This window comes from Ailuropoda melanoleuca, chromosome 18 (assembly GCF_002007445.2).
Source record: "Ailuropoda melanoleuca isolate Jingjing chromosome 18, ASM200744v2, whole genome shotgun sequence".
In the NCBI taxonomy this organism is placed as follows: Eukaryota; Metazoa; Chordata; class Mammalia; order Carnivora; family Ursidae; genus Ailuropoda; species Ailuropoda melanoleuca.
In genome coordinates, this window is record NC_048235.1 from 13,831,069 (window position 1) to 13,855,573 (window position 24,505).

At 38.5% G+C, this 24,505-nt stretch overlaps 1 protein-coding gene and 1 non-coding gene across 2 annotated transcripts in view; one reads left to right on the plus strand and one right to left on the minus strand.

The window, feature by feature from the left end:
* The window catches only part of SNX25 (sorting nexin 25), a 144,655-nt gene that overhangs the window by 20,498 nt on the left and 99,652 nt on the right, over nt 1-24,505 (plus strand). The window contains exon 3 of the mRNA XM_034647767.1: nt 22,099-22,183. Coding sequence (XP_034503658.1) covers nt 22,162-22,183 — 22 coding nt within the window. The 5' untranslated portion in view covers nt 22,099-22,161. The remainder of the gene's footprint in view (nt 1-22,098; nt 22,184-24,505) is intronic.
* On the minus strand, nt 20,924-21,030 carry LOC117797132. The gene has a single exon (XR_004622018.1). It is a non-coding gene; the product is annotated as a U6 spliceosomal RNA (small nuclear RNA).

The window sequence follows — 24,505 nt, forward strand, 5'->3', positions numbered from 1 at the left end:
AAAAGCCCAGAGAAGTAGGGAATCAATGGCAAGTAGTTACAGGTGTAGCAGAGAGGTCCAGAAGGAGGACCAAGAGGTGTCCACTGGGTTTGACAACTGGGAAGTCTTTGGAGNAGGCTAGCAGACTGAAGCTGTGATGCCCTGGGGCTGGCCTGCTCCTGGGGTAAGAGTTGTTCACCTTTGCTGAGCAGACTATCATAGTGTGTTCCGTCACGTGCCAGGCCAGGAGCCTTACCTGGCCCAGGAGCCTTAGATTCACTGGCCACAGTTACTTGACCCTAGCATATCACCTAACCAAGGCAACAGAAAGAAAAATATGGCAAAAGTGAATCAATAGTTTAGAAAATGTATTTTCGTTTCTGGACCTTCAGTATAAAGAGCATCTTCATATAATGGGAAAAAGGAAAATAATTTTTACATTTTGACAATAGGAAGGTAGGAGAATACTTCTTTAGCTGTCAGGTATTCTCATAGTCTATGGATTTTCTCTTTTACATTGTAACTTACTGGATGTTTCTTGATTTATGGTTCATAAATTCAAAAATATGCAATTAATTCATGATGATCAGAAGGCTGATACAAGAAAGTCCACAAAAGTGAAGTGCTTAGTAGCATATGGGAAACCAAAGTCCACTGCTATATGAAGAGAACATGAATGAAAGACTTCCCAAAGTTCAAGCAGATAGAGGAGTTCAAGTGGTTTATCAAATCTAATTATTAGGCATTTACCGAATATCTGCTCTATATCTGCTATTATGATCTTATTAGATCACTTTTTGCCTAGTTAGTTGCTGAGTGCCTGTGCCCGGCACTTAGTAGGCTTCAGTAGATCAATTTTGCCTGAATAAATGGATTATTGTTTGAGACAATAACAAACAAGTATCCCACTGCCATTTTTAATTGAAATTTTAACCCCAGCATCCTAGAGAAGGGTCAGAGCCTTGCAATAGGTGTCACCAAGAGCTTGGGGAATTGTTCTCTGGAAATGCAGGGCAACGTTTTTAGTGTTAGGGAGGATTCAAAGATGAACAAGAATCTCCCTGTCCCTGCCCTCTCAGGCTGAGTAGATGGGGCTGATGGAGAAGACTGGATGGGAGGCCAGATATTTACAGAGACAGTAAAATATTCACACAGCAATCCATGGTGCCAGTTGGCTTGGGTAGGACTTCTAGAATTCCTAAATGAGTTCTTTTACGAATACAAAAGTTCTTTGAATAAAACAAACTTAATATAGTTACTTGAGGGGGAAAAAAAAGAAACAGGGATTAGGGAGACTATATACAACCTCTTTGTGACTTTCCTTTATTATGCTAATGTGATAAACCAACCCTCAATAATTTGATAATGGGTAATGGCATAATATATTTACTGTCTTCAGAATATTTGTTTGCATTTTAACCAGGGGACTTAAGTCATGGTGGCTAGTGGGAAAAATGTTCTTGAGGAAGATGGCTTTTTGAGAATTCCTTCAATCACAGGATCCTCCCTAGCTCTCTTTGTGGCCTAAAGGTTGTTTTCCTTTAAATTCACACTATTCGTGATTTTTAAATTTAATTTTTGTGTAGATTATAAGTTCACATTAAAAAAAAAGCATATACAAGGGTGTACAGTAAAATTTTCTCTTCCCTATAGATATTATTGTTAGTTGTTTATTCTTCCAGATATATATTATGCATATATAAGCAAATACAAATATGTATTCAAAGGGAGAAGTTTTTGATATCTGTAATTTCTTGATACAAAACAATGATTACACATAAAGGACAATTATTTTTTATATCTTCATTATGAAGGCAGGCGCTATTCCTTAAGCTTAGGAAACGTAAGTAGTTATATATGAGTGATAAGTTCAAAGTAGGAAGATATAATATATGATTATACCCGAAACATAAAAAATGCTCATCAAAAATAGGACATGAATGCTAAGAAATACAGAAAGTGTGATTTGAATTTAGCAGAACTCTTTAAAGGAAGCAATATTTATTTTCATAATTTACACAAAAAATAAGCCAAGCAAACTGTTGACAGAATGCATGTACCATTTAGGATTTGAGTTGCCACTGTGTATATGAGATGAATCACAGGAGCTAGGATTGGAAATGTAGTTTGGGACACATTGTGGAAGTCTTCAGTCAAGAGAGTGGAACTGGATTTTAGTCTGTAGACTTGGCAGCTACTGACTCAGGAGGAGAAATAACATGTTAAGCGCAGTGATAAAAAGTGAGAGTTAATGAAGCTGTGTGAATGGAGATAATAGAGTAAATTAGTGAGATTTTTCTTTGATGTAAAATATCATTATCATTAGAGTTAGGTTTAATTATCTTCTCCAGAGTGTTCCAACATTCTCTTTAAATAATAAATTCAGCCCCAAAACAAAGGTCCTCCTGTTCACAAAATGAAGACCACAGTTTCCAAGCTTGAACGTTCATTCTATTTGGAACCCAAATTTTGGTTATTTCCCGGGAGGTTTACTTCTCTCTTGAATCTCAAGCTGTTTTTATTTTTGTTTTGTTTTTGATGTCACCTTCGTAATTGAATGTTGCCTTCTTGAAAATATCTTAGGTTTCATTTCCCAACCTTATTGTTTTGGGGTAGGGAGTATCCCCAGATTCCTGAAAATGTGAGTTCTTGTAGTCAGAATGGTGCACACAATTGTACTAAAATGGTGACTCAGCAGGTTTGGTGCTGAAGGCTCAGGCTTCAGAAAATGAACATTGCCCGTGGAAGGCTTTAAGTATTAAAATGATAGCATACAAACTTGTGGTTTTAAAAAAAAAATTGCACCTTTGCTTTCGAAAGAAAAATATTGCAAACTTGGAATTTATTTTTTTACCCTTCAGTATTATAGGTCAGTTTCCAAACTAGGGTTGATGAGTGGGTGGGAATGATAGGAGTGATAGGCTCCCCTGGATACCCTGAGCCCAGGGCCAGGGCCTGCATGCATTACTCATTTCTACATCCAGCGTTAGTCCTGGGGAGTGTGCTTGTATAGTTACTGCAAACACTGTGGAGGTTTCCAGAAAGTCCAGTGGGTTTGGTTGTATTTTGATGGGTTTCCCAGCCCAGGTCCTGCTTTGGGAGAATGTACTTAGGAGTGTGAAATGTGCCTCTCTGTCCCTGGGGCTTTACATGTCTGAATAGCCACGAGCTGGATGTGAAGAAAAGTGTATATGGGAACTCCAGATAAAATGTCTCTGAGACCAAGGAGGAAAAAGAACGAATTGTGCATTTTTAGGATAAGAACCATGACCTTGTTTAGGCCACTAGGATCTATTTAATAAGCTTTCAGTTTTAGTGTAGAATACTGCTCTTGGAAAATTAGTTAGGTTTTTATAGATACTTATTTCTAAAGTAACCTGCATTTCCGTAGCTCTCAACCACCTGTATGTATGAGTGACATTACATGATGGTAGTAACTAAGATTTTATAGGCGTTTGCTCCTGTCTGCTCATGCAGAGCCTTGGTCTGCAGTGCCTCTCCCCACCCCTCCCCAGTATTTCTGAGAGTCCATAGGCAGTGTCTTCTGTATTTGTGAATAAGCTCATTTATGTTCTAACATTCTTGGTGCCTGCAAAGCATTTGAGAGTGGCCTTTCTGCCACGGCCACTGGCAGTCTGTGAAAAAGCACATTTCTTGTTGGGCTACTAGTGTCTCAATCCCCTGAAGCTGGATATCCAGGTGTACTTAGTCTTTTTTTTTTTTTTTTTTTTTTATTTTTTNAGTAGCTGAGAGTATAGCCCTGTTTCTCTCGGATATGCTTTAAAACTTATTTTTTCACCCTCATTATAGAAGCTGAGGAGCTGATGCTCTGTTTGCCTTTCTTGTGAAGATAGCCTCTTCCCTTTTGTCCACCTGGCCAGGAGCAGCCCTTGGAGTCAAGCTGGAGCTTTCTCCGTCTCCAACCTTGAACCCATACATACAAGCTACCTCCCAAAAGGCCTCTTTACCCTCTGTAAGTCAGTTCTTACAAATAGCCATCCGAGGGCTGCATGCCTCTTTACCCTCTGTAAGTCAGTTCTTACAAATAGCCACCTTTGCCAATTTGTTAGACATGAAGTTAACATTTTAACTATTCCAGAAATTTCTCTGTGTTTTTTCTGAAGCAATTAATCTCTTTTTCCTTCTGATTTTTTTCTGTTTCACCAAATCTTCCTGAGATTACGATCTCTAGATAAACTCAGCAGGTTGTTTTCCAGTTTGAATTATGGTTGTTCTTGGGGGTCTCTTTTTTATTATCTTAGGCAGTCTCACCCTTGAGCCCCCTGTAGTAACCATCTCTACACTCAATATTAGAGATTTATTCCTCTTTTTGGGCCTCGGTGTCATTTATTCAACTGCTTGACTTAGCATTCATAGTGGTGCCTGAAACTCAGCTAGTCCAAGTGTCCCCATCCCTCTTCTATTGTCTTTTATGTCCATGACTAGCACCTCCTAACGTCAGGCCGCAGAGTCAGAAGCCTTTGAGTTCCCTGGACATCTCCTTCTCCTCAGTCTCCATATGCCGTCCATCGTCAAGTCCTGCCTTCTTATCTCTTGAGTATCTTGCGCCCATCTACTTCTTTCTATCTCTCCTGCTTCATTCCAACTGCTATCATGTCCCACGTAGATGACTGCAGTAGTGTCTCAGCTATTCTGTCTCCTTGTTGGCATTTTAAAAATGCAAACCTAATCAATCCATCTTCAGCAATATGTTTAATTAAAATCCACCAGTAGCTTCCTGTTCTTCTGAGCTCTTCAGCCTCATCTGTCTTCACTACCTTCATCCTCACGTTCCATCCTCAGCCCTCAAAGGGCCATGCTCCCTCCTTCACTGGCGACTTTGTATATAGTTTCCTCTTCTTGGAGCAGCCCACTGCCCCCTTACCTAGTTAACTTCTTTACTCCAGACCTCAGTGATCACTTCTGCAGAGATGGTCTCCCTATCTGCTATGTATATTCTCATGGCATCATAAACCTTTTCTTTATTGTACCTATCACAACTGTAATTTTATACCCCCTTGGATGATTCCTTGTCTTTCTTGATCTCCATGAAGGCAGAAACTCCCCTGTATCTTTAACATTTAGCATGATTTAATAGGTAAGTGATAAATCTTTCTTGACCGAATAACTGGCAATCAACAGAGCATTGGCAATGAGGTAATGGTTTTGGAACCAGTCATGTGAATTCGAATCATGGCTCTGCCCTAATAACTGTGACTACGTGCAATTTGCTTAAGATTTCTAGACCCCAGTCTTTTTCTCTGAAAAATGGAGATAATAAATAATTTCAAGTGTTGTTGGAACAATGTTATAGTATTTGAAAATACAAATTCTAGTATTTGTAAAAGTACTTTGAATATAGAAGGTGTTAAATAGTAGATTTTACAGTACCACTTTTGAAAAGAACTTTTTATTATAAAAAGAAAAATGCAAATTCAGAAAATCACACAAAATAAATGTATAGTTGGATGAATGAGAATACCCTTGTAACCCATAAAGAGAATACCTTTGTAACTTCCGAAAACCCCAGAAGCCCCTCTGTATCTCCACCCATGCCAGCCCCTTCTCTTACACCTAAGTAACTCTGTCTTGACTTTATAATAATCACTTCCTTGCATGTCATTAGTATCACTCAAAGGTGCATCAGTGAACATTATAGTTTCTTCTTGCCCATTAAAAAAAATTAGTTTCCCCTCTATCCTTTTTTTTCCCTTTACAATGTATCTGTGAAGAACCTGGAGCATCTGTCCTGTGGAGTACTCTATGGTTTGGGTTTTGCTGATTCTGTGTGAATGATGCAGTTCAGCACGTTCCTCCCTTTTGTGTGTCCTGCAAATTGGCAGCTGGATCCGGAGGCTTGATCAAACTTGTGTTCGATTCCTTTGGCAGACTATAGGTGGTGGTGTGACCTTTCATCAGGAGGCACATAATATCGTCTTTCTTTTTGTTGTATTAGTAGCTGTTGATGCTTGTTACCTAGATGCACTAACTTGTTGGGGGTGACAGAATGGTAATGTTTTAATTCCGTCGTGGAGTCCACCTGCGATACAAGCTACTGGAACCTGTTCTGCTTCTGGACAAGGAGCGATTTGCAGGGGTGGACATCTGAGTCCGAGTGAAGGGTGGTGGTCACACGGCCCAAATTTACACGATCTGCCAGTCCTTCTCCAAAGCCCTGGTGCTCCATTATCAGAAATATGTGGATGGGGAAAAAAAATAAAGAAAGAAAAGAAATATATGGATGAGGCTTCCAAGAAGGAGGTGATTTTCATTTTCATTTCATCCTTTCATTTTCATTTATTGGTTTGAATACTTTTAAATCTTACACAGTAGTACAGTTCACACAGAAAAGCAGGGTAAATGCTAGGTTTTTCCCCCCCATTATTTCTAAAATAATGAGTTGAATCCCCATCATTCTCTGAAGGTGAACAATTCTGTTTTGAAAAAAATTATGAATTTATGGATTTGAACACAATAGATGGGTTTCAGTCAGTTGTAATTACCTTTTTGAAGCTTATATAATTCCATTTTTGGCTAGTGGGAGCCTTTTAAAGTTGGCTCCTAAGACCTTTCAATATGACCCTACCTTTTGATATGACCCTGATTAGTTTTTGAGAGTTTTCTTGCCGTCTGGTGTAACAGGATATTTCAGGTTCATCTTGAGCATTTTCTGCTCTCACACCTGGAATTAGCCATTTCTTCAAAAAGAGTCCTGATTTCTTGTAGTGGGAAATGGAATTTCAAGAACCCATTGTGCCTCAGCTCTGAGCAGCCCAGCCAGACCCAGATCTAGCTGCTGGGACTTCATTTGCTTTATTTGTTTGTAGGGTGACCAATGGACCTAATTTGCTTAGAACTGTCTTGGTTTTAGCACTGAAAGTTCTGTGGCTCAAGGGATTAAAAAAACACCAAAAAAACTCATTCTAGGTGTTAGGGAGGCTCACTGCTATTGGTTTGGTCATTGTTTCTTGGCTTTCTCTGTGGAGAAATCTGGAAAAATATGTGTGAGATCGGTCTTTTGCAGAGAATTCACCCAGTTGTTAGATTTATATACTCTGTATGACTTCTTAAAGGCAAGTAACACTTATTTTGAACAGTGCTTTGTATTCAGCTTTGCCACTTTCTTATCATAGCCTACATTGGCATAGTTCACGGGTTCAGGGAAATAGTTTCTATGGTCTCCATTGAAGTCATTGCACTACACTCCATGGTTGTGAATACAGCGGACAGATATGTGCACTACAGGAATCCCAGTGTGAACATTCGAGAGTGAATGCCTTAGTAACTGTTGTAGCTAAACTTAACATTTATTGCACTTACTGTATGCAGGTAGATGTATGTATTACCTAATTTAATTTTTATACCTACCATGTGAGGTAGGACTGTTAATTCATTTTACAGATGGGAAAACTGAGGTTTAGAGCAGCTGAATAAAGTACCTGGGCCATGTAGCAAGTGGAGGAACTAAGAATTAAACCAAGGTCTCTCTTAACTCTGGAGTCTATACACTTAACCACTTTATTACCCTTTTAATTATTAAAGACTAGTGTCACCTAATTCAGGTTTAAAAAAACTTGAAATTCTTTGAGATGGTTCTAGGATCTGTTTAGGAATTAGTGTCAGTTTAGAGGTCTCAGGATGAATAGAATGATGTACCAACTGCCCCTTCTGTGCTCATGACGATCGTTACTAATCAAGTAAGGCCATTATTTTTGTTTTTCTGCTGGATCTGGATGAGGTCTCAGAATCCCTTTCAATATAGCATTCCAGGCAACCACTAAATATTTACTAGCGTTGGCACATAATGTGAAACCCATCTGCCATTCTGAGTGAGAACCTCCTAGAAGGGCAGTGATGCCTCTGGATTCCCGTAGCACATTTCTGTGTCTGTCTTACTGTCATCACTTTACTATATCATAACAGTCAGTCATACAGTCTTCTCATCTGCTCTAGTAAAAGCCACTTTTCTAAACTATAATCCATAAATACTTAATTCTGGGAAATGCTTTTATGTACACTGCAAAAAACAAGAGGCAGGATGAGAGGCTTGTTTGGCCACATAATTTGAAAAACTAAGTTCTTGAAGCTTTATTTATTTTTAAAAGATTTTATTTACTTATTTGAGAGAGAGTGATAGAGAGAGAGAGAGCGCGCCAGAGCACAAGCCTGGGGGAGGCGCAGAGGGAGAGGGAGAAGCAGATTCCCCACCGAACAGAGAGCCCGACTTGGGGCTCAGTCTCAGGACCCCAGGATCATGACCTGAGCCGAAGACAGAGCCTTAAGCGACTGAGCCACCCAGGTGCCCGGTTCTTGAAGGTTTATAATGTGCATTATTGTGTTAACCTTCTGAGAAATCCTATTGTAAAGGAATCTGTTAAATTGTACTTAATTCTCTGTTTTCTACACGTGACCAATCCCTATATCCCCCTCTTTTTTTTTTAAATAAGGAGATGTATTAAGAAATAATATACAATCTGGAGGTAGGACAGGCCCAGGTGTAGGGTGGGCCCCTTGTGGGGACTGTCAAGCCTCCAGCACCATTTCTTTGTATTTTTCTGCCCTTCCCTGAGGGGGATTAACTCTCAGACTTGTGGCCAGATGACTGTAGCAGGCTCAGGTGCCACAGCCACACAGGATGATATCCAGAGGAAGAAAGTCCCTTTGTAGAGCAAGGAAAAAGTTAGTAGACACGCCTCTGGCAATGTTCCCTTCACATCTTATCAGCTGGGTTTGGGCAGGTATCCATTCTTAATGAATTGTTGGCAAGGGAGACGGGATTTCTGTGAGTGACCTGAGTGGATCCTTTAGAAAGGAAAGATGTAATAGAGTCAAAACAATGAGCATTTCACTTCACCTCAAAGGGCTTTGTGACTAGGGCTAACCTCTCTTTTTAGCCTGTCTTCCACACTTCCACTCATTCTTAAAGCTACCTCTGTTCCTGAATTTACCTTTGTGTGGTGGATGTGTGAGCACCCGCATGCCTCTGGGAAGGCCACTGCCCCCATTTCCACACAGTCGCTTCTGCTTGTTGTTAAAGGTCCATTTCAATTGCCCTCCCGCTGGGTCAGCTTTACCTGCCCCTTGGTTCTGCCCAGTAAACATTTATTGTAGTGAGGAGAGGGAAAAGTCTAGGTTAATTCCAGGGTCTGGCATGGGTAGATGAATGGCTTCAGGTGCCATTTGTGCAGGTTTTGAATGGTGGAGGGTAATGAGTTTTTGCCATGTAGAGTTTGAGAGGCCTGTGGATATGTTCAGCCTGCAGCTGAGTATGCAGGTCTGCAATTTTAGGGAGAGGCCAAGATGAAGCAAGTAGATTTGTTGGCAGTCAGGGTACAGGTGGTAGCTAAAACTACAAGGTGGGTGAGGAGAGCCTGTAATGGTTGAAACCAGGGAGCCAGAGGGTGGTGGAGGAGGAGCTGCTCACTGAGGTGGGAGAGGAAACATTCCGGGACAGTGAGCAGGAGAGAAAAGCCCAGAGAAGTAGGGAATCAATGGCAAGTAGTTACAGGTGTAGCAGAGAGGTCCAGAAGGAGGACCAAGAGGTGTCCACTGGGTTTGACAACTGGGAAGTCTTTGGAGACTTGTGCCAGTGGTGTTTGAGGAGCCAAAGGCGGATGTGGGGGCAGAAATGTTATTCTTGTAGGTGAAGAGTGAGTAGGAGGTAAGGAAGAAGAGACAGGATGTGGACAGCGCTCTCTAGAAGCTTGGCTGAGGAGGAAAGAAGAGAAGGCAGCATTTATAGGATAGTGTGTTTGTGTTTGGGGAACTTTTTATTGAGTGGAGAGATGTAAACACAGTTCTGGGTTAAAAGGGAAACTTGAAAAGTAGAGAGGAAGGGCCTGAAAGTCTCCAAGCTAGAGGATGATTGGTGGGGCGGTGTCCAGATAGACGGGACCAGAGCACAGGTGGACGGTTTAGGCTTGAGTAGTGGGAAGGAGGAACACAGGGGAGGGTATAAGAGATCCTCATAGGAGGTTGGCAGGGAATTCAGATGTTTCAAGCTGACCCCTACTTTCTTGGTAAGTAGGAAGTAAAATTAATTGCTGTTGGTTAAAAGGATGACAAATGTAAAGGGTGATTTCAAGAGAGGTGGTAGGGGCGCCCGGGTGGCACAGCGGTTAAGCATCTGCCTTCGGCTCACGGCGTGATCCTGGCGTTATGGGATTAAGTCCCACATCAGGCTCCTCTGCTATGAGCCTGCTTCTTCCTCTCCCACTCCCCCTGCTTGTGTTCCCTCTCTCGCTGGCTGTCTCTATCTCTGTCAAATAAATAAATAAAATATTAAAAAAAAAAAAAGAGAGGTGGTAAAAGGTTTGGGGAAAAAAAAACAAACAACCTATTGGAGAAAATATAACAGCAAAAACATTTGTTGAACCCTTAGTCTTGTACCCAGGCCCTATACTAAGTACATTCTCATTGAGTCCTCACAGTGACCCCATGAGATAGTTACTGTTATCCCCATTTTATGGGTCAGGAAACTGTTTTAAAGAGGTTAAATGACTTGCCAAAGGTCAATTTGTGAACCAGGGATCCAGGCTTTTTCTGACACTGGAGCCAGCCTTTCAATTTTTATGCTCTACTGCCACACAGGGGAGAGGAAGCCTAGCGAAAATAAGTGGGCATATTGTTTTAGAGTTAAGGGCAAGATGTAGGTTGGAGGCCAGGAGAACGTGGTGACCCCCACTGGCATGGTTGTAATTTNGATTTTTTTTTTTTTTTAAGATTTTATTTATTTATTTGACAGAGAGAGAGAGAGAGAGAGACAGCCAGCAAGAGAGGGAACACAAGCAGNAATTTTTTTTTTTTTAAGATTTTATTTATTTATTTGACAGAGAGAGAGAGACAGCCAGCAAGAGAGGGAACACAAGCAGGGGGAGTGGGAGAGGAAGAAGCAGGCTTCCAGTGGAGCAGGGACCCCGATGTGGGGCTTCATCCCAGAACGCTGGGATCACGCCCTGAGCCAAAGGCAGATGCTTAACAACTGAGCCACCCAGGCACCCCAGGGTTGTGATATTTTTGTAGGAGGACCACTCAGCTCCTGCAGTGGAGCCAAGAAGGAGCCAGGATGTGGGACAGGCCAGGGTGCAGGAATCCTTGATGAGTGAGAGTTGCTCAGGTGTCAGCTAAGCCAAGGAAGGAACAGAGGCCAGGAGGGAGCTTAGAGAAAGGGGAAGGGTCAAAGAGATTGTCATGGTCATGCCAAAACCTTCGGTGTGGCCACAAGAAAGGGGGAGTGGAGAGGAGGGTCCGGGAGCTGAGCAGCCAAGACACTGTGTTGTGGATGTGATGTGCCCTGATGTTCCATGTTGTTCATCTTCCTGTTTCTCTTGTGACGAAGGAGTCGTCCTCAGAAGCTCTCTGGTAAAATGTTGTCTGAGGAGAAAGCTTGCGTTATACATTATGAAATCAGAGACATGGGAGAGGCTAAGGGCGGGGAGAGTGGGGTTGTTGTCTCTTGACTGTTTTGCCCAAGTCCAGCTCTGGCAATACCAGTGTCCTTCATGGCATTTGCTTGGAACTGTACTTGGGCGATTTTACCAATTAAATGCAATACAAGTTAGGTAATAGAGTTGTTATTTTTCTTCAGAGGAGTTTGTTTTAGCCAAGTTAAATTTCCAAGAATGTTTTCATTCAGTGCCTGTACTCAGTGTAGACCATTCTAGGAATACAAATAATTTTTGATTCAAGAACTGCATTTAAACTACCTCTTGTTACTTTAACTGATTTTTCTTGTCTCTTACAGTGATTAATCGTTTGTTAATATTGTGGAATAGAAATTCTTTGGAGAAAGAATTCTTTGAGAATACAAATGAAATACTGTAGTTATGTCAGTTAACTGAGCAAAGTCAAAGTTAGTAAATCTGTGATTCTGCTTCCAATTAATGTAAAGTGGTTGCTTTACTCTTAAAATCTACTGAATAGGAAAACATTTCTTAGTTTTTTATCAGAGGTCATAACTTTTGTTATCATGATCATTTAGCCTTTCTCAAAGTGTAGTCTAAGGGTCCATAAGTAATTTAGGAATTTTTGTTGAAAATATTGTACTTATTTCAAAGACCCACCTTAAGCTTTCTGAATTAAGAATTTTGGGGAATGGGACCTAGAAATCTGCATTTGAGCAAATTCCCCAAATGATTCTTGAAAACTGAGTTGGTGTGTTTTCAAGCAATGGATAGCGGCTTCTGGGTGTCAACAAAGGCAAAGGAAACTCAGAGCCACATATGGTATTTGTCTATGTTTATATACCTACACGCACCAGCATGTCCCCTCTTCTCAAAGATGGAATGGCTGCTGCGCAAAAGCCTATCTTTGATACTATGTTTCTTTTCAGAGGAAGTTTTGTTCCTTGAATTTCAACATTTATTTTAGATAGGAATGGAAGAAATAATTTGTATGATCTAGATCTAGGCTGGGACAGTTAAGTTTTTACTCATCCGTTAGAAGGGGTGAAAAAGTCAGCCTCTGAGTAGTTTCCATTTAGTTGTGTTTTCAATTTTATACAACCAGTATTTTCTATGGCAGTAATTCATCTCCTACATTTCAGTATCTTGTATATATTTGTTATCTGGGCCACTCCACATGGAGCTCAGCTTTTTGCTTTAAGGAAACTATGGAAACAGAGATTCTACTGAATCAAATTACTAATGTGATATTTTTCCAACTACGTATGTACTAAATATTTAATCATCGGTTTTTATTTAAAAGCTAGCCAGCAAATTAATAATGGTATTATGGTATTTCAGGACAGTAATGGAATATTAAGAAAAAAACACTGATTGCTTTCATTGCTAAAGATCTCTGTGGAAAAAGCGATTCTACGTGACTCATGTATTTGTTGAGTTACATGAAGCAAAGGCAACCAGTCTGACTCCTGTATCATTTGTAGTGAGTGGTTTCAGCAAGAACTTTGATGCGATGAGAGTAATTCTTGTAATATACTTCAATATATATGAACTTCAAAATTCTTATGAAATGATTTCCTGGGTTGACTGTATGTTGAGTAACTTTTCTTCCATGACCTGGGCTAGAGAGCAAAATGTAGAGAAGATACCAGACTAGGAAGAATATTAGAATTCCTCAGCATAGCCTCCCTCTTCAAAACGGTTTCCTGATCCATAAAATGGGAATAACAGTAAAGATCTCAGGGGGTTACTGTGAGGACTGAACGAGAATGTACTTAGTATAGGGTGTGGTACAAAAGTAAAGGCTCAACAAATGTTTTTGCTGTTATGTTCTCCAGTAGCTCCCCCCCAAACCTTTTGCCACCTCTCTTATTTGATTGTGAATTTCTGTCAAGAATAGATTAAGGCCCATGAGCCCAGAAAATGTAATTTCTTTTCTTTTGTCTCTGTAGTACCCAACTAAGTGGCAGCAGACACACAGAATCCTCAGTAAATGTTAGATGATTGAATGAATGGATGGAAATGTGATTCAGATCATGGAAGCCTGTGATTTCCCTCATGAACTCAAAATTACAATGGAAGCCAGCGATAAAATGGTTACAGAATTTTTATTACACAAACCTTTTCAGGAATGCACAAAGCTAATGTCATTTGTCAGTTACACTTCCTAAGTCAATTTGCTTTTCCTCATTCTCCTCCTTCCAGCCCAGTGTCTGTTCCACACTTGCGAATTTAGGCAAACTGCTGCTGCCTGTGTACTTTCAAGTGCACGTTAGAATTTCAGTTTCTGAATCTGTGTCTGATTTGAAATTTACTTGAATTTCTCTTAAAATGAAGTGTGTTTTCCAAGGATCTTCAGATTTGAGTCCTTGACATTAGAGATGAAACACATTTTTCTTCCCATTAGTCTAATTCTTCCAACTGAGTGGAAAAACAATCCTAAATATCTACTCAAAATCTACTTCTTTTGATCAGTTAATAGAGAAATATTCATTTTTCTTCTGGAAAGGAGATTATTAACCAAGAAATCTGCTTGGGACAGTAAGACCTGAAAGCATGGAAGGTTGTAATACGAATCACATGTAATAGAACTCATAATTATTTTTGGGGGAAGGAAATTAACATAGTAAAAAAAATTAGACCATGACTCTTGGAACTGTAATAAGAACCTATATTTGTAAACTGCTTTTAAAGCACATTCACATGCATTACCCTTCTTGAAATGCAGAATAATCTTTTAATATAAATAGAGCAGAAATTATTTAAATTGAATTAAATCTCAGACAGATGGATATGTTCACTAGGACTCAGCAAGAAAATGGCAAAGAACCAACTACAGCCTACGTTTTCTGGGTCTTAATTTAGTGCTCTAGCCATTGTAATGTAATGTCCTATGCTTTTGCCATAGTAATAACAGGGGGATTGTGCCCCAGCATAAAGTACATTTGAATTTCATATTTGTTCAGAGAAAAGATCTGATTTCATACTCCTTCATAGGATCTAGTCTCAGATCTATCCCAATGGAAGATTTTTCATTATAGAAATAGAAACAGAACCCCGATTCCTGCATTTGATGCATGCAGGCAGGGTTGGCCTTTAGCCTGATGCAATAATACTTTGATAAATGGTATAATAAGCTACAGAAGCTACTGATAATCTAATCTACCATTCATCTCTTGCCAAGTTCATTTTAGGTAAAATCACGATAGGGATTTATATTTCTGGAGGCTAAGATGGCTTTACTGCCGGAGTATTCCTCAGGCTAGAGAAGGCCCTGACTTGCTCCTGCCTCTGTGTCTCTTCCTCATTTCCCTGTCTGGAAGTGCCCTGCAGCACTGGGCTTTCAAGGTACATAGTTTAGGGTTGGCTGGAGAGGCTGGGAAGGGATTTTTCCAGTTCACCTTTGCGTGGTGTGTGCTTCAGAGCATCCCCTACACCCTCCCACCATGCCCTGTTGTTCCTTCAGTTTGTTCTTAGCTGATAAAAGAGTCTCCCTGAAGCACACGATTCTTGAGGTATACAGTCCTTTGAAGGAAGTCAGAGTCTAAATCCAACTGTGTATTTAATAGACACTTAGTATTTTTTAAGGATGTTTTTGGTGATACTATACTTAGATCAGCATAGAAATGAAAATATTTTTTCATTTAAAATAGGAAAAAAGTGGTGGAGACAAAGTAGATGTACAAAGTAAGTAAGAGAATAGTTTCATTGTGGTAGAAGTCATTCAAAACAATATATTCCAAATCTTTTATTTCATAAAAGATGCTTGTAATGAGTGTGAAAAGCCAGTTGCAGAGCTGTATGAATACTACGATCTAATTTCTTTTAATAAGTGTGCAAATGGAAAAAGTACCAATAATAATTTGTAATTACTATTGTGATACCAGGCTCTCTTGTGCTTTATGGGTATGAACTCATTTAGTGCTCTCATCCACCCAAAGAGGTAGGTACTATTGTTATCTTTATTTTAGAGTTGAAGAAATTGAGGTACAGAAAAATAAGTTGCCCAAAGTTACAATAGTGAGCGTTGGAGTCACCCACTAAGAGGAAATACACCAACATGTCAATAATGATTATCTCTGGATTAATGGTGTTAGGGTCAATTTAATTCTTTACATCTATAATGTAGAAAGTGTCTCTGCTCTTTATATTATTGGAAATAGCATTTTAAAAAGAAATTAAAGCATGTTTGGGATCTTAGAAAAACAATATGAGAACATTTGTAGGTTTGAATTTCAAAGAAGCTTTTTTTTTCTTCTATCTGAAAAAGAAATTATACTTGGTTAAGAGGGGGGAAAAAGACACAAATACCACTACTTTCTGTCAGTACAATCTCCCTTAATGGTAACCTCTCAGTGTATGTGTTTGACAGTTTTCTTTTATCAATAAGGAAAATGAGACCTTTTTGAGTTCACGATTAAGCATTATCAAACACAATCCAGGAGACTGGCTTCTGATCAGACCAGGATTTGTTTGAATACACAAATTCTTCACCAGTAATAGAAAGGGTAAAGGCACATACACTATAGAACATCTGCAGGAAATGTACACTTTCCTCCCTTTAAAGTACAGCCTCAAAGGCAAAAATATTTCAAGAACAATATGTTTTATTATGTTGTGTCTTATTTTCCCATTACTTGACTTTTCAGCCCTTCTTTCGTACTTTCGTTTCTGCCATTCCTTTTCTTTCAGAAAACCAACCAACCAGCCATCCAGCCAACCCACTGATTGGCCCCAATTTGTTGAAAGTTGGTAACATTTTGAGTTTTATTAGTGATAATAGCTCTACTATGCTATTAGGTGCCAGGCACTCTGCTAAGTGCTTTCTGGGAGCTGGCAATTAGAGAGTAGAGGCCCATGGTTTGAAGGAGGCCCACGGTTTTTGGCCCCAACAGTGTAAGCCCACAGTGTTTGGAATAAGATAGAATTACTCGGAGATAACATCTGAGCTTTTCGATTTGCGTTTTTTGTTGGAAAGGGTTGGAGGATCTAGCTGTACAGCGGTGGCAACCCCTCAACTCATTTATATTCCTTACCAGGCTACTGTTGTCTTTTTTCATTTTTGGACCCCTGGTATTAGTTATTTAATCCTCTGAGGTGTTCTAAGCATGCTGAAGCTAGAGAGGGAAGTGTCTGGGTCCAGGATGTACCATGAGTAAAACGCACTGCTGGACGGACTCGAGAGCCCGTGTTCTCTACTCTGCCTTGCTGCCCTCGAAGCTCTGTAACATGGCTACTCAGCTTCGGTGTTAGGCCTGACTTTTATTGCTCCTGTCACAGTCTTTTGTCTGTGTCTTAGTCAACTGAGATGGATTTTCAAGTTTTTTATCCTATCTTCTTGAGATAGCCTTTCAAGTTTCTCCTCCCTTATCTTCAGAGGAAGGCTCTGTCTGATTCTTATTACATTTCTTTGGTTTTAGAGAAATTTTTTTTGAGGCTGAGGCAGAAAATGATTGGCTTGAAAGGAGCCATGGTTTTGAAAATAACATAGTTTGAGAATGAGAGTATTAGTCATGGGATCCCAGGAGTTGTCAGATGCTGAGAATACTTGGAAAGACTCAGCCATGTGACAGCTCCACGCGGTTAATGGTGGTGATCAGGGGTTTGTGTTTGTTTTCCTGAGATAAATCACTGTTTCGGTACTTTATAAGAAATTACACCGGTATTTCAACTCTGTGCAACTGTTTTTCTTTTTAAAATAGACTAAAACACAGTTAAATTTTTCCCCACGATATGAACATACACTGAAGGGGAGAACAAGCAGAGCGGCCCTTGTTTATTTGAGTAGCCCGGGGAATGGGCGTGAAGGCATTTCCGGGTCATGGGCTGGCGGGCTTGGCCCTGTTTTGCTCCCACAGGAAGCGACACAGTAAGTAAGCGATGTCGTGCTTATAAACGACGGACAGTGAGGTACATGTCTTGGCTGGATTCCAGGTGGTTTTTGGTTGTTTAGTTGCTAATGCTGTCAGCGTACCCAGGTCTCTCCACATGGATTCTCTCTGGATGTTGCTTCCTCAGGAGAGGATGTCTGTAGCTCTGACACTGACAGTCTGAATTTATTTTGGCTATAGACTAAAAGCTGATCTTCAGAAGTGAACAGAAAGCTGATATGTACTCAATAAAGGGTTTATTGATACGGTATCTGCTCCTTGATGCTTGGGGATTTCAGTTGCATATATTAAAGAAAAGCTTTCTGGTTTTGCCCTGTCTTTTGAAAACATTTTTTTTTTTTAAAGATTTTATTTATTTATTTGTCAGAGAGAGAGAGAGAGCACAAGCAGGGTGAGAAGCAGGCTCCCCGCCGAGTAAGGAGGCTGATGTGGGACTCGATCCCAAGACACTGGGATCCTGATCTGAGCCAAAGGCACACACTTAACGACTGAGCCACTCAGGCATCCCAAAACATTTTTTAAATGAGCGATTATATGTTGGGGCCTCATTTTCTCTTCAGAGAACTCACTGAGTGATTAAAAATGAACTCAAGTTCATTTTAAGCTAGATTTATATCTTAAAATGAAGACAGAGTTCATTTATTTCAATTACATAAAAAACAAGTTGTATTTTTTACCTGACAGGGGTACTGGTTAACCAAAAGCTTTTATGAATTAATAGTGTGGTATGGATACTAAAAACTTTAATGAGAGCTGAGGGGTCAGACTACATTCAAAGTCCTAATTTCTGGATTTGAAATCTTACTGAATATTTATTTCTAGCACTTCGTTGCAGTGGGAAAAGTACAGACATTTTTATTTCCTGTTTCCCAGTGCTGGCATTTTAGGAAAGCTACTGTCAGGAAGAAGTAGGCTTTCCTTGGGGAACGAGGCCTGTGGCAGCACAGTTAGGGCAAGTTAGCATTTGCCTTAAAGAATAAGTCTTTTGGGGAAGCCTCTGCCATGAGGAGTTTGTTTTTTCAAACCTATAAATGGAAGGGAAATGAAGATAATTTTGGCTCAACTGTCCTCTGAGCCACAGGAATTTATTCAAATTTTGCATTTGTTGCAGCTAGCTAGCTAGCTTTCTCCCCTTTCCTCCCTTCTTCCCTTTCTCTTTTGTTTTTCCACCTTGGGATAAGGATTAGTAAATTGCATATTTGTAATCTAAGAGAAATAGGGTTATGTGTGACAGTGACTAACTTATACTTGTGTAGTAATTTAGAGATGAGGAGATCCTGGCTCCATAAACATTAAATCCTTAAAAAAGGAATTTTCATGCATGGCTTCCCAGTTATTTTGAGCCCATGATTTTTTTTTTTTTTTTTTTAAATCTTCCTGTTCCTCTTACTCAGAGAATCTCCATCAGGCTGTGGGGATGGGATAGGGATGAAGAATTTTTTTCTTTCCAGTAAGGGCCAGTGACCTCTGGGGGATGGGATGTGGGGACATCCAGAACCCAAATTGGCAAAACAGATTGAAAAAATAATACAGATTTTACTTAAAGAGCCAAATAGAGAACATCATTTTCATAAACTTTTCAGATTAAAGAGAGTAAAGCACTTACTCAGCTATAGTCAGTAGTGACAAACATATGTTGATATATACATTCCGTCTACGTACGAAGCAGAGGGAGAAGAGTATGTGGACAGGTAGCAAGAAGTAGTAAAGCCGTAATTAGGGACAAAAAAGAGTAAAGGTAAGAATGAAAAAAAATTAAGTTTTGGAGGAATTTGTGAAGATAGAGACATAAGCACAGAATATGCTTAAATATGTGTGTGCTGCCTGTCATTCACATTCATATCTGCTTCTCTGCCAACCCTTCAAGACAGCTTCCATTTTAAGAACCTAGATTCAGGAATGTCTGAAATAAGTGTTGTTTGGCTTTGGTTTTATCATCCAACCAGTATTATGTACTAAAACTACCGTACCTATATTTGGGAAGCCAAAGGCTTGAGAAATTATGATTAACATTATTTATTGGAACGGTGCTCTAAAAGCATTAGCTTAAAAAAACTGTCCCCAGAAATGTGCAAGGTTTTAAATATCTGTCTGATATTTTAAGAATTGCTAGAATTTTAAAGTTCCTTTCATTTCCTCATTTTTTTCACAAACTAAATAAATTTAAAAATTACGTAAAATAGACTTTTAATTTTATAGCAAGGTACTGAGAGAATAAAGTATAGTTTTAAGTGGTTGAGAGTGTATTTCTTTCACGCAATAATGGCTTCTGTCTATAGGATGATGATTATTTTAGGTTTTTCTTTTAATTTTTTTAATTCCTTGGGAGAGTGTTGAATGTTATGTTAATTTGTAGCACAAACGGATTCTTTTCTTTCATGACTGCAGCACATACATTTTTTTAAAAAAGATTTATTTATTTATTTTTTTTTTTGAAGATTTTATTTACTTATTTAACAGAGATAGAGACAGCCAGCGAGAGAGGGAACACAAGCAGGGGNAAAAAAGATTTATTTATTTATTTTTTTTTTTGAAGATTTTATTTACTTATTTAACAGAGATAGAGACAGCCAGCGAGAGAGGGAACACAAGCAGGGGGAGTGGGAGAGAGAAGCAGGCTCATAGCAGAGGAGCCTGATGTGGGGCTCGATCCCATAACGCCGGGATCACGCCCTGAGGCGAAGGCAGACGGTTAACCGCTGTGCCACCCAGGCGCCCCTAAAAAAGATTTATTTATTTGAGAGAGAGAGAGAGTGTGCGCGAGCAGGGGGAAGGGCAGAGGGAGAGGGAGTAAAGCAGCTTCCCCACCTAGCACAGAGCCTGATGTGAGGGCTCCATCTCTTGATGGGGAGATCAGGGCCTGAGCTAAAACCAAGAGTCAGATGTTCAACTGATGGAGCCACCCAGGCGCCCCTCATGAGTGCAACACATATATCTTAAGGCTTTTACAAGTAGTTCAACTAAGGAATCTTAAAACTACGGCTTTTTGTTTTTAATAACAAGAATGGATGACGCTCTTGGCCCTTGACCCATGGGTAGTGTGAAGCTAAGCTAAGGACTAGAAATTCTCCACTTTCTGGTTGGGTGGTCCAGGGCCATGGGGTTGACTGCAATTGTGTTGGGGTGGCCCGCCTTGAGAACAGAGTGGTTTCCTCATGTTTATTTGTTGGTTGAGTGTGATGGTGATACTAGCCATTTGGATCTTCGTGGTGATGTGGTAATACTAATCAAGCACTTGTAATATTTTTCATGCATAGAGAAGTATTCTACATTTTATTAATACTAATTGGTTTCTTTTTATCCTTCAATACCAGTAAGTGGGCTCAATCACATTATACACGCTTTTGATCACTTTGGTATGTGACCAACTAAGAAAATTTCGTCTTTAATAAAGTCTTACTAGCTAGATAGGATTTTAATTCTTTACATTGTTTCTCCCCCCCCGCCTTTTTTTTTTTTTTGCCAAGTAGTGTCTTTGTACAATTAAAAATTTTAAAACTCACTGTTACACAGACATATATGGAGTAAGAAGTTAAAATCTTATGCCTCTGCCTAGAGGAAACTACTTTTAAATGTATATGCTCCGAAACATTTCCATGAAAGTATATGCATCCCTAATTCATTTTTTTTTCTTTCTTTCTTTTTTTTTTTTTTTGTGTGGAATGCTTCACAAATTTGCATGTCATTCTTGCACATGGACCATGCTAATCTTCTCTGTATCATTCCAGCTAATTTATTGTTTTTAATGGCTGCATTATATTCTAAAATATGGGTGTACTATAATTGAACTCTGACTATTGATATTTGGTTTTTTTCCAATTTTTTGCCCTTTAAGTCAATACAGCAGTGAAATTCTTTGTATGTATACTTTTTTGCATATGTGCAGGTATTTCCATTAGTTGGATTCCAAGGAGTAGAATTGCTAAATGAAATTGTAGCTCATAGAAATGGACTTTTCCCACAACAATGTATGAAAATGAGCATTTCTGTGTATCTTTGCCAGTATTAGACAGTATGCATCGCTCACCCTGCTTTGGCAGTTTGATGATACCTCATTGCTCAAATTTGTATTTCCCTAAAAGGGAGGTTGCATATTTTTTTCATATATTTATTGGTATTTGTTTATTTTATATGATATGATCTTTTAATTTCTTGGTTTTTAGCTATTTTTCTGAGCTCTGTATATGTTAAATCATAGTCCTTTGTTATATATGTTGCAGATATTATCTCCTGCTCTATCATTTGTATTTCTTATTATCTTTTGCCAAACAGGAATTTTCTATATTCTATAGTGATATTTGTCAGTTTTTTTTTCTTTAAAGCTTTTGAATTTTGTGTCTTTCTCCATCCCAAGATTATACACAGCTTCTCCCTTATTTCCTTTGAACGCTTTTTTTAGTTTAAAAAAATAATTTGCTCTTTATCAATTAGGAATTATTTATATATAAAGTATGAGGCAAGACTGTAATCTTTTCTTATGCATGAATATTAAGTTATCCCAACACCATTTATTCAATAGTCAAATTTTCTTATGTTCTTAATTCTCATATGTAAATACATTTGTTTTTGTACTTCTCCTGTTCTGTTGATTCATTTATTCCTACTCTGGCATTAGGTTGTTTTGTTATCTGGTAGGGAAAGTCCTTCCTTCTTATTCAAAAATTTCTTAACCAATGTCAAGCATTTATTAACTTTTCCAGAAGAACGTTATAATCTATTAGGCAATATCTTAAAGCTTATTTAAATGGTATTTCATACTTTGGTTTTATTTTTATATATAATTTATTCATTCAGTAATCTGTGTTTTTTTTTTCTTTACATTTCAGAGTTCTGTGAATGGAAATTCACATGAGCCCATTCAGTCTAGAAGGGTAGTGATTTCTCATAATATGGACAAAGCTCTGAAAGAAGGTAAGGGTTAAATGAGAGCATGTAATTACCATGTAAAGCAATTCATTATGTTCTAAAGGGAAAATTGTAATCTTTAACAAATTTATCTGTCCTTCTTGTCTGTGTGTAGCATTAGGAATTTTTATGATGACTGAATAAATACATCCATATTTTAGTTGAATGGATAGGATTTAAATATTTATTAAGTAGGATTTTCAGGTCACATGAAGCTGACCGGCCGTGTGTAGCTAGTTCCACCATATGAAACAAGGATCTGTTCTCTGTTATCTAAAATAGGTATTAGGAAGTATTTTTTTCTTTTAGATAAAACCTAGAGAAGGCGTGTTGGGGATGAGTGCACTCAGGCTCACTTATTGACTAGTCAGTTAAACAAACTAACGGGTGTAGCGGTCAGACTTCCTAAAGAATGAAGGACATGTCAGTAGAACTGGTATTGAGCAAGGTCGAAAGTAGGTTGCCGACGTCATGGTATTGTTACGTGTAGAAGTGGAAATCAGGAATTGTACTTAGAAATATTAAAGTTGAAAAGATACATTTTGATGATCAAATTAAAGTTCAAATAATATTTTTAAAATCAAACTTTGAAACACACAATTTCAGTTAGAAGTGCAGAAAAAAATCTGAGTTTCTCAAGTGAATATGGAATGTCAGATATGAAGTCGAGAGAACTGAGTGATACGTACATAGCAAGTGTGTTTACTTACATAGTTCACAGAAATCACTGTATTAAAATTAGAAGATGAGCAATGTGTAAGTACAGAGACAGTCTGAAATTGTGTGCATTCATAGAATTTTTGAACTTTGGGGACTAATTAAGGTTTTAAAATATTTCTATTAGTAAAGTATGATGACTTTGATAAAAGCCAAATTTAAAATCCAATAATTTTTATTCATAATCTCAAAATCATGGTTTAAAAATAATTCTTAATTGCTTTTATTGAGGTAAAATTTACATACTTTGAAATGCACAAATCTTAAGTGTACATACAATTCAGTAATTTTCATGAATGTGTATAACCATGTAACCAGCACCCCTATGAAACTAAAGAACATTTCTATCATTATAGGAAGTTTGCCTCCTGTCCCCCTCTAATCAAACCCACCTTTCCTTGTTCTAATTTCTGTCACTATAGATTAGTGTTGCCTGTTCTTAAACATTATAGAAATGGAATCACACAAGATGTAGTCTTTTATGCCTGGCCTCTTTCCTCAGCATATTTTTAAGATTTATCAGTTGTTCATATCAGTTCATACTTTGCTATTTCTACTGAGTATTATTCCATTATACTAATGTGACTGTGTCACAATATAGTTATCCTTTCTCTTTTGGACATCTGGGTTGTTTCTAAATTTTTGAAACACTGGATAAAGTTGCTATAAACAAGTATTTTTGTGGATGTATGTTTTCATGTGTCTTGGACAAATTCCAAGGAGTAGAATTGCCAGGACTAGGGTAAGTTGTATGTTTAACTTTATGAGAAATTGTCAGGTAATATTGTAAAGTGATGATGTCTTTATTTAGACTCTCATTGTGTGTGACCATTCCAATTGTTTTACATTATCACCAGTATGTACTGTTGTCATTCGTTCTATTTAAACTATTCTGATAAATATAAAACAGAATCTTACTGTGACCTTAAATTGCATACCTGTGGTAACTAAGGATGTTGAGCATCCTGTCATGTGATTATTGACCATTTCCATATCTTCATTTGTGATGTGTCTGGTCAAGTCTTTATTTAACTTATAATTTATTTGTAGGAATGTTTTTAAAGATAGATTCTGGATTCACATCTTTTGTTAGATACAGGTACAGGAATACTTTCTCCCAGTTCATAAATTACCTTTTATTTTTTTAATGTTGTCTGAGCAGAAGTTTTTAATTTTGATGACCTCTAATTTACTAATTCTTTTTCTTTCTGTTCTCTAGATAGGATAATTTTTATTCATCTGTCTTTAAGTTCACTGACAGTTTTTCTATCATTTTAAATCTATAGTTAAGTGTATCCAGTGAATTTTTTAATTTCAAATATTGTACTTCTCCTGTCTAGAATTTTTTTTTCCTTTAAAGATTTTACTTATTTATTTGTCAGAGAGAGAGAGAGCACAAGCAGGGGGAGTAGCAGGCAGAGGGAGAAGCAGGCTCCCTGCTGAGCAAGGAGCCTGATGCAGGACTTGATCCCAGGACCCTAGGATCATGACCTGAGCCGAAGGCAGATGCTTAACCAACTGAAGCCACCCCGGTGTCCCCTTTGTAGAATTTCTGTTTGGTTCTCTGCTGAGATTTCCCCATCTGTCACTTATTATGACCATCTTGAATTT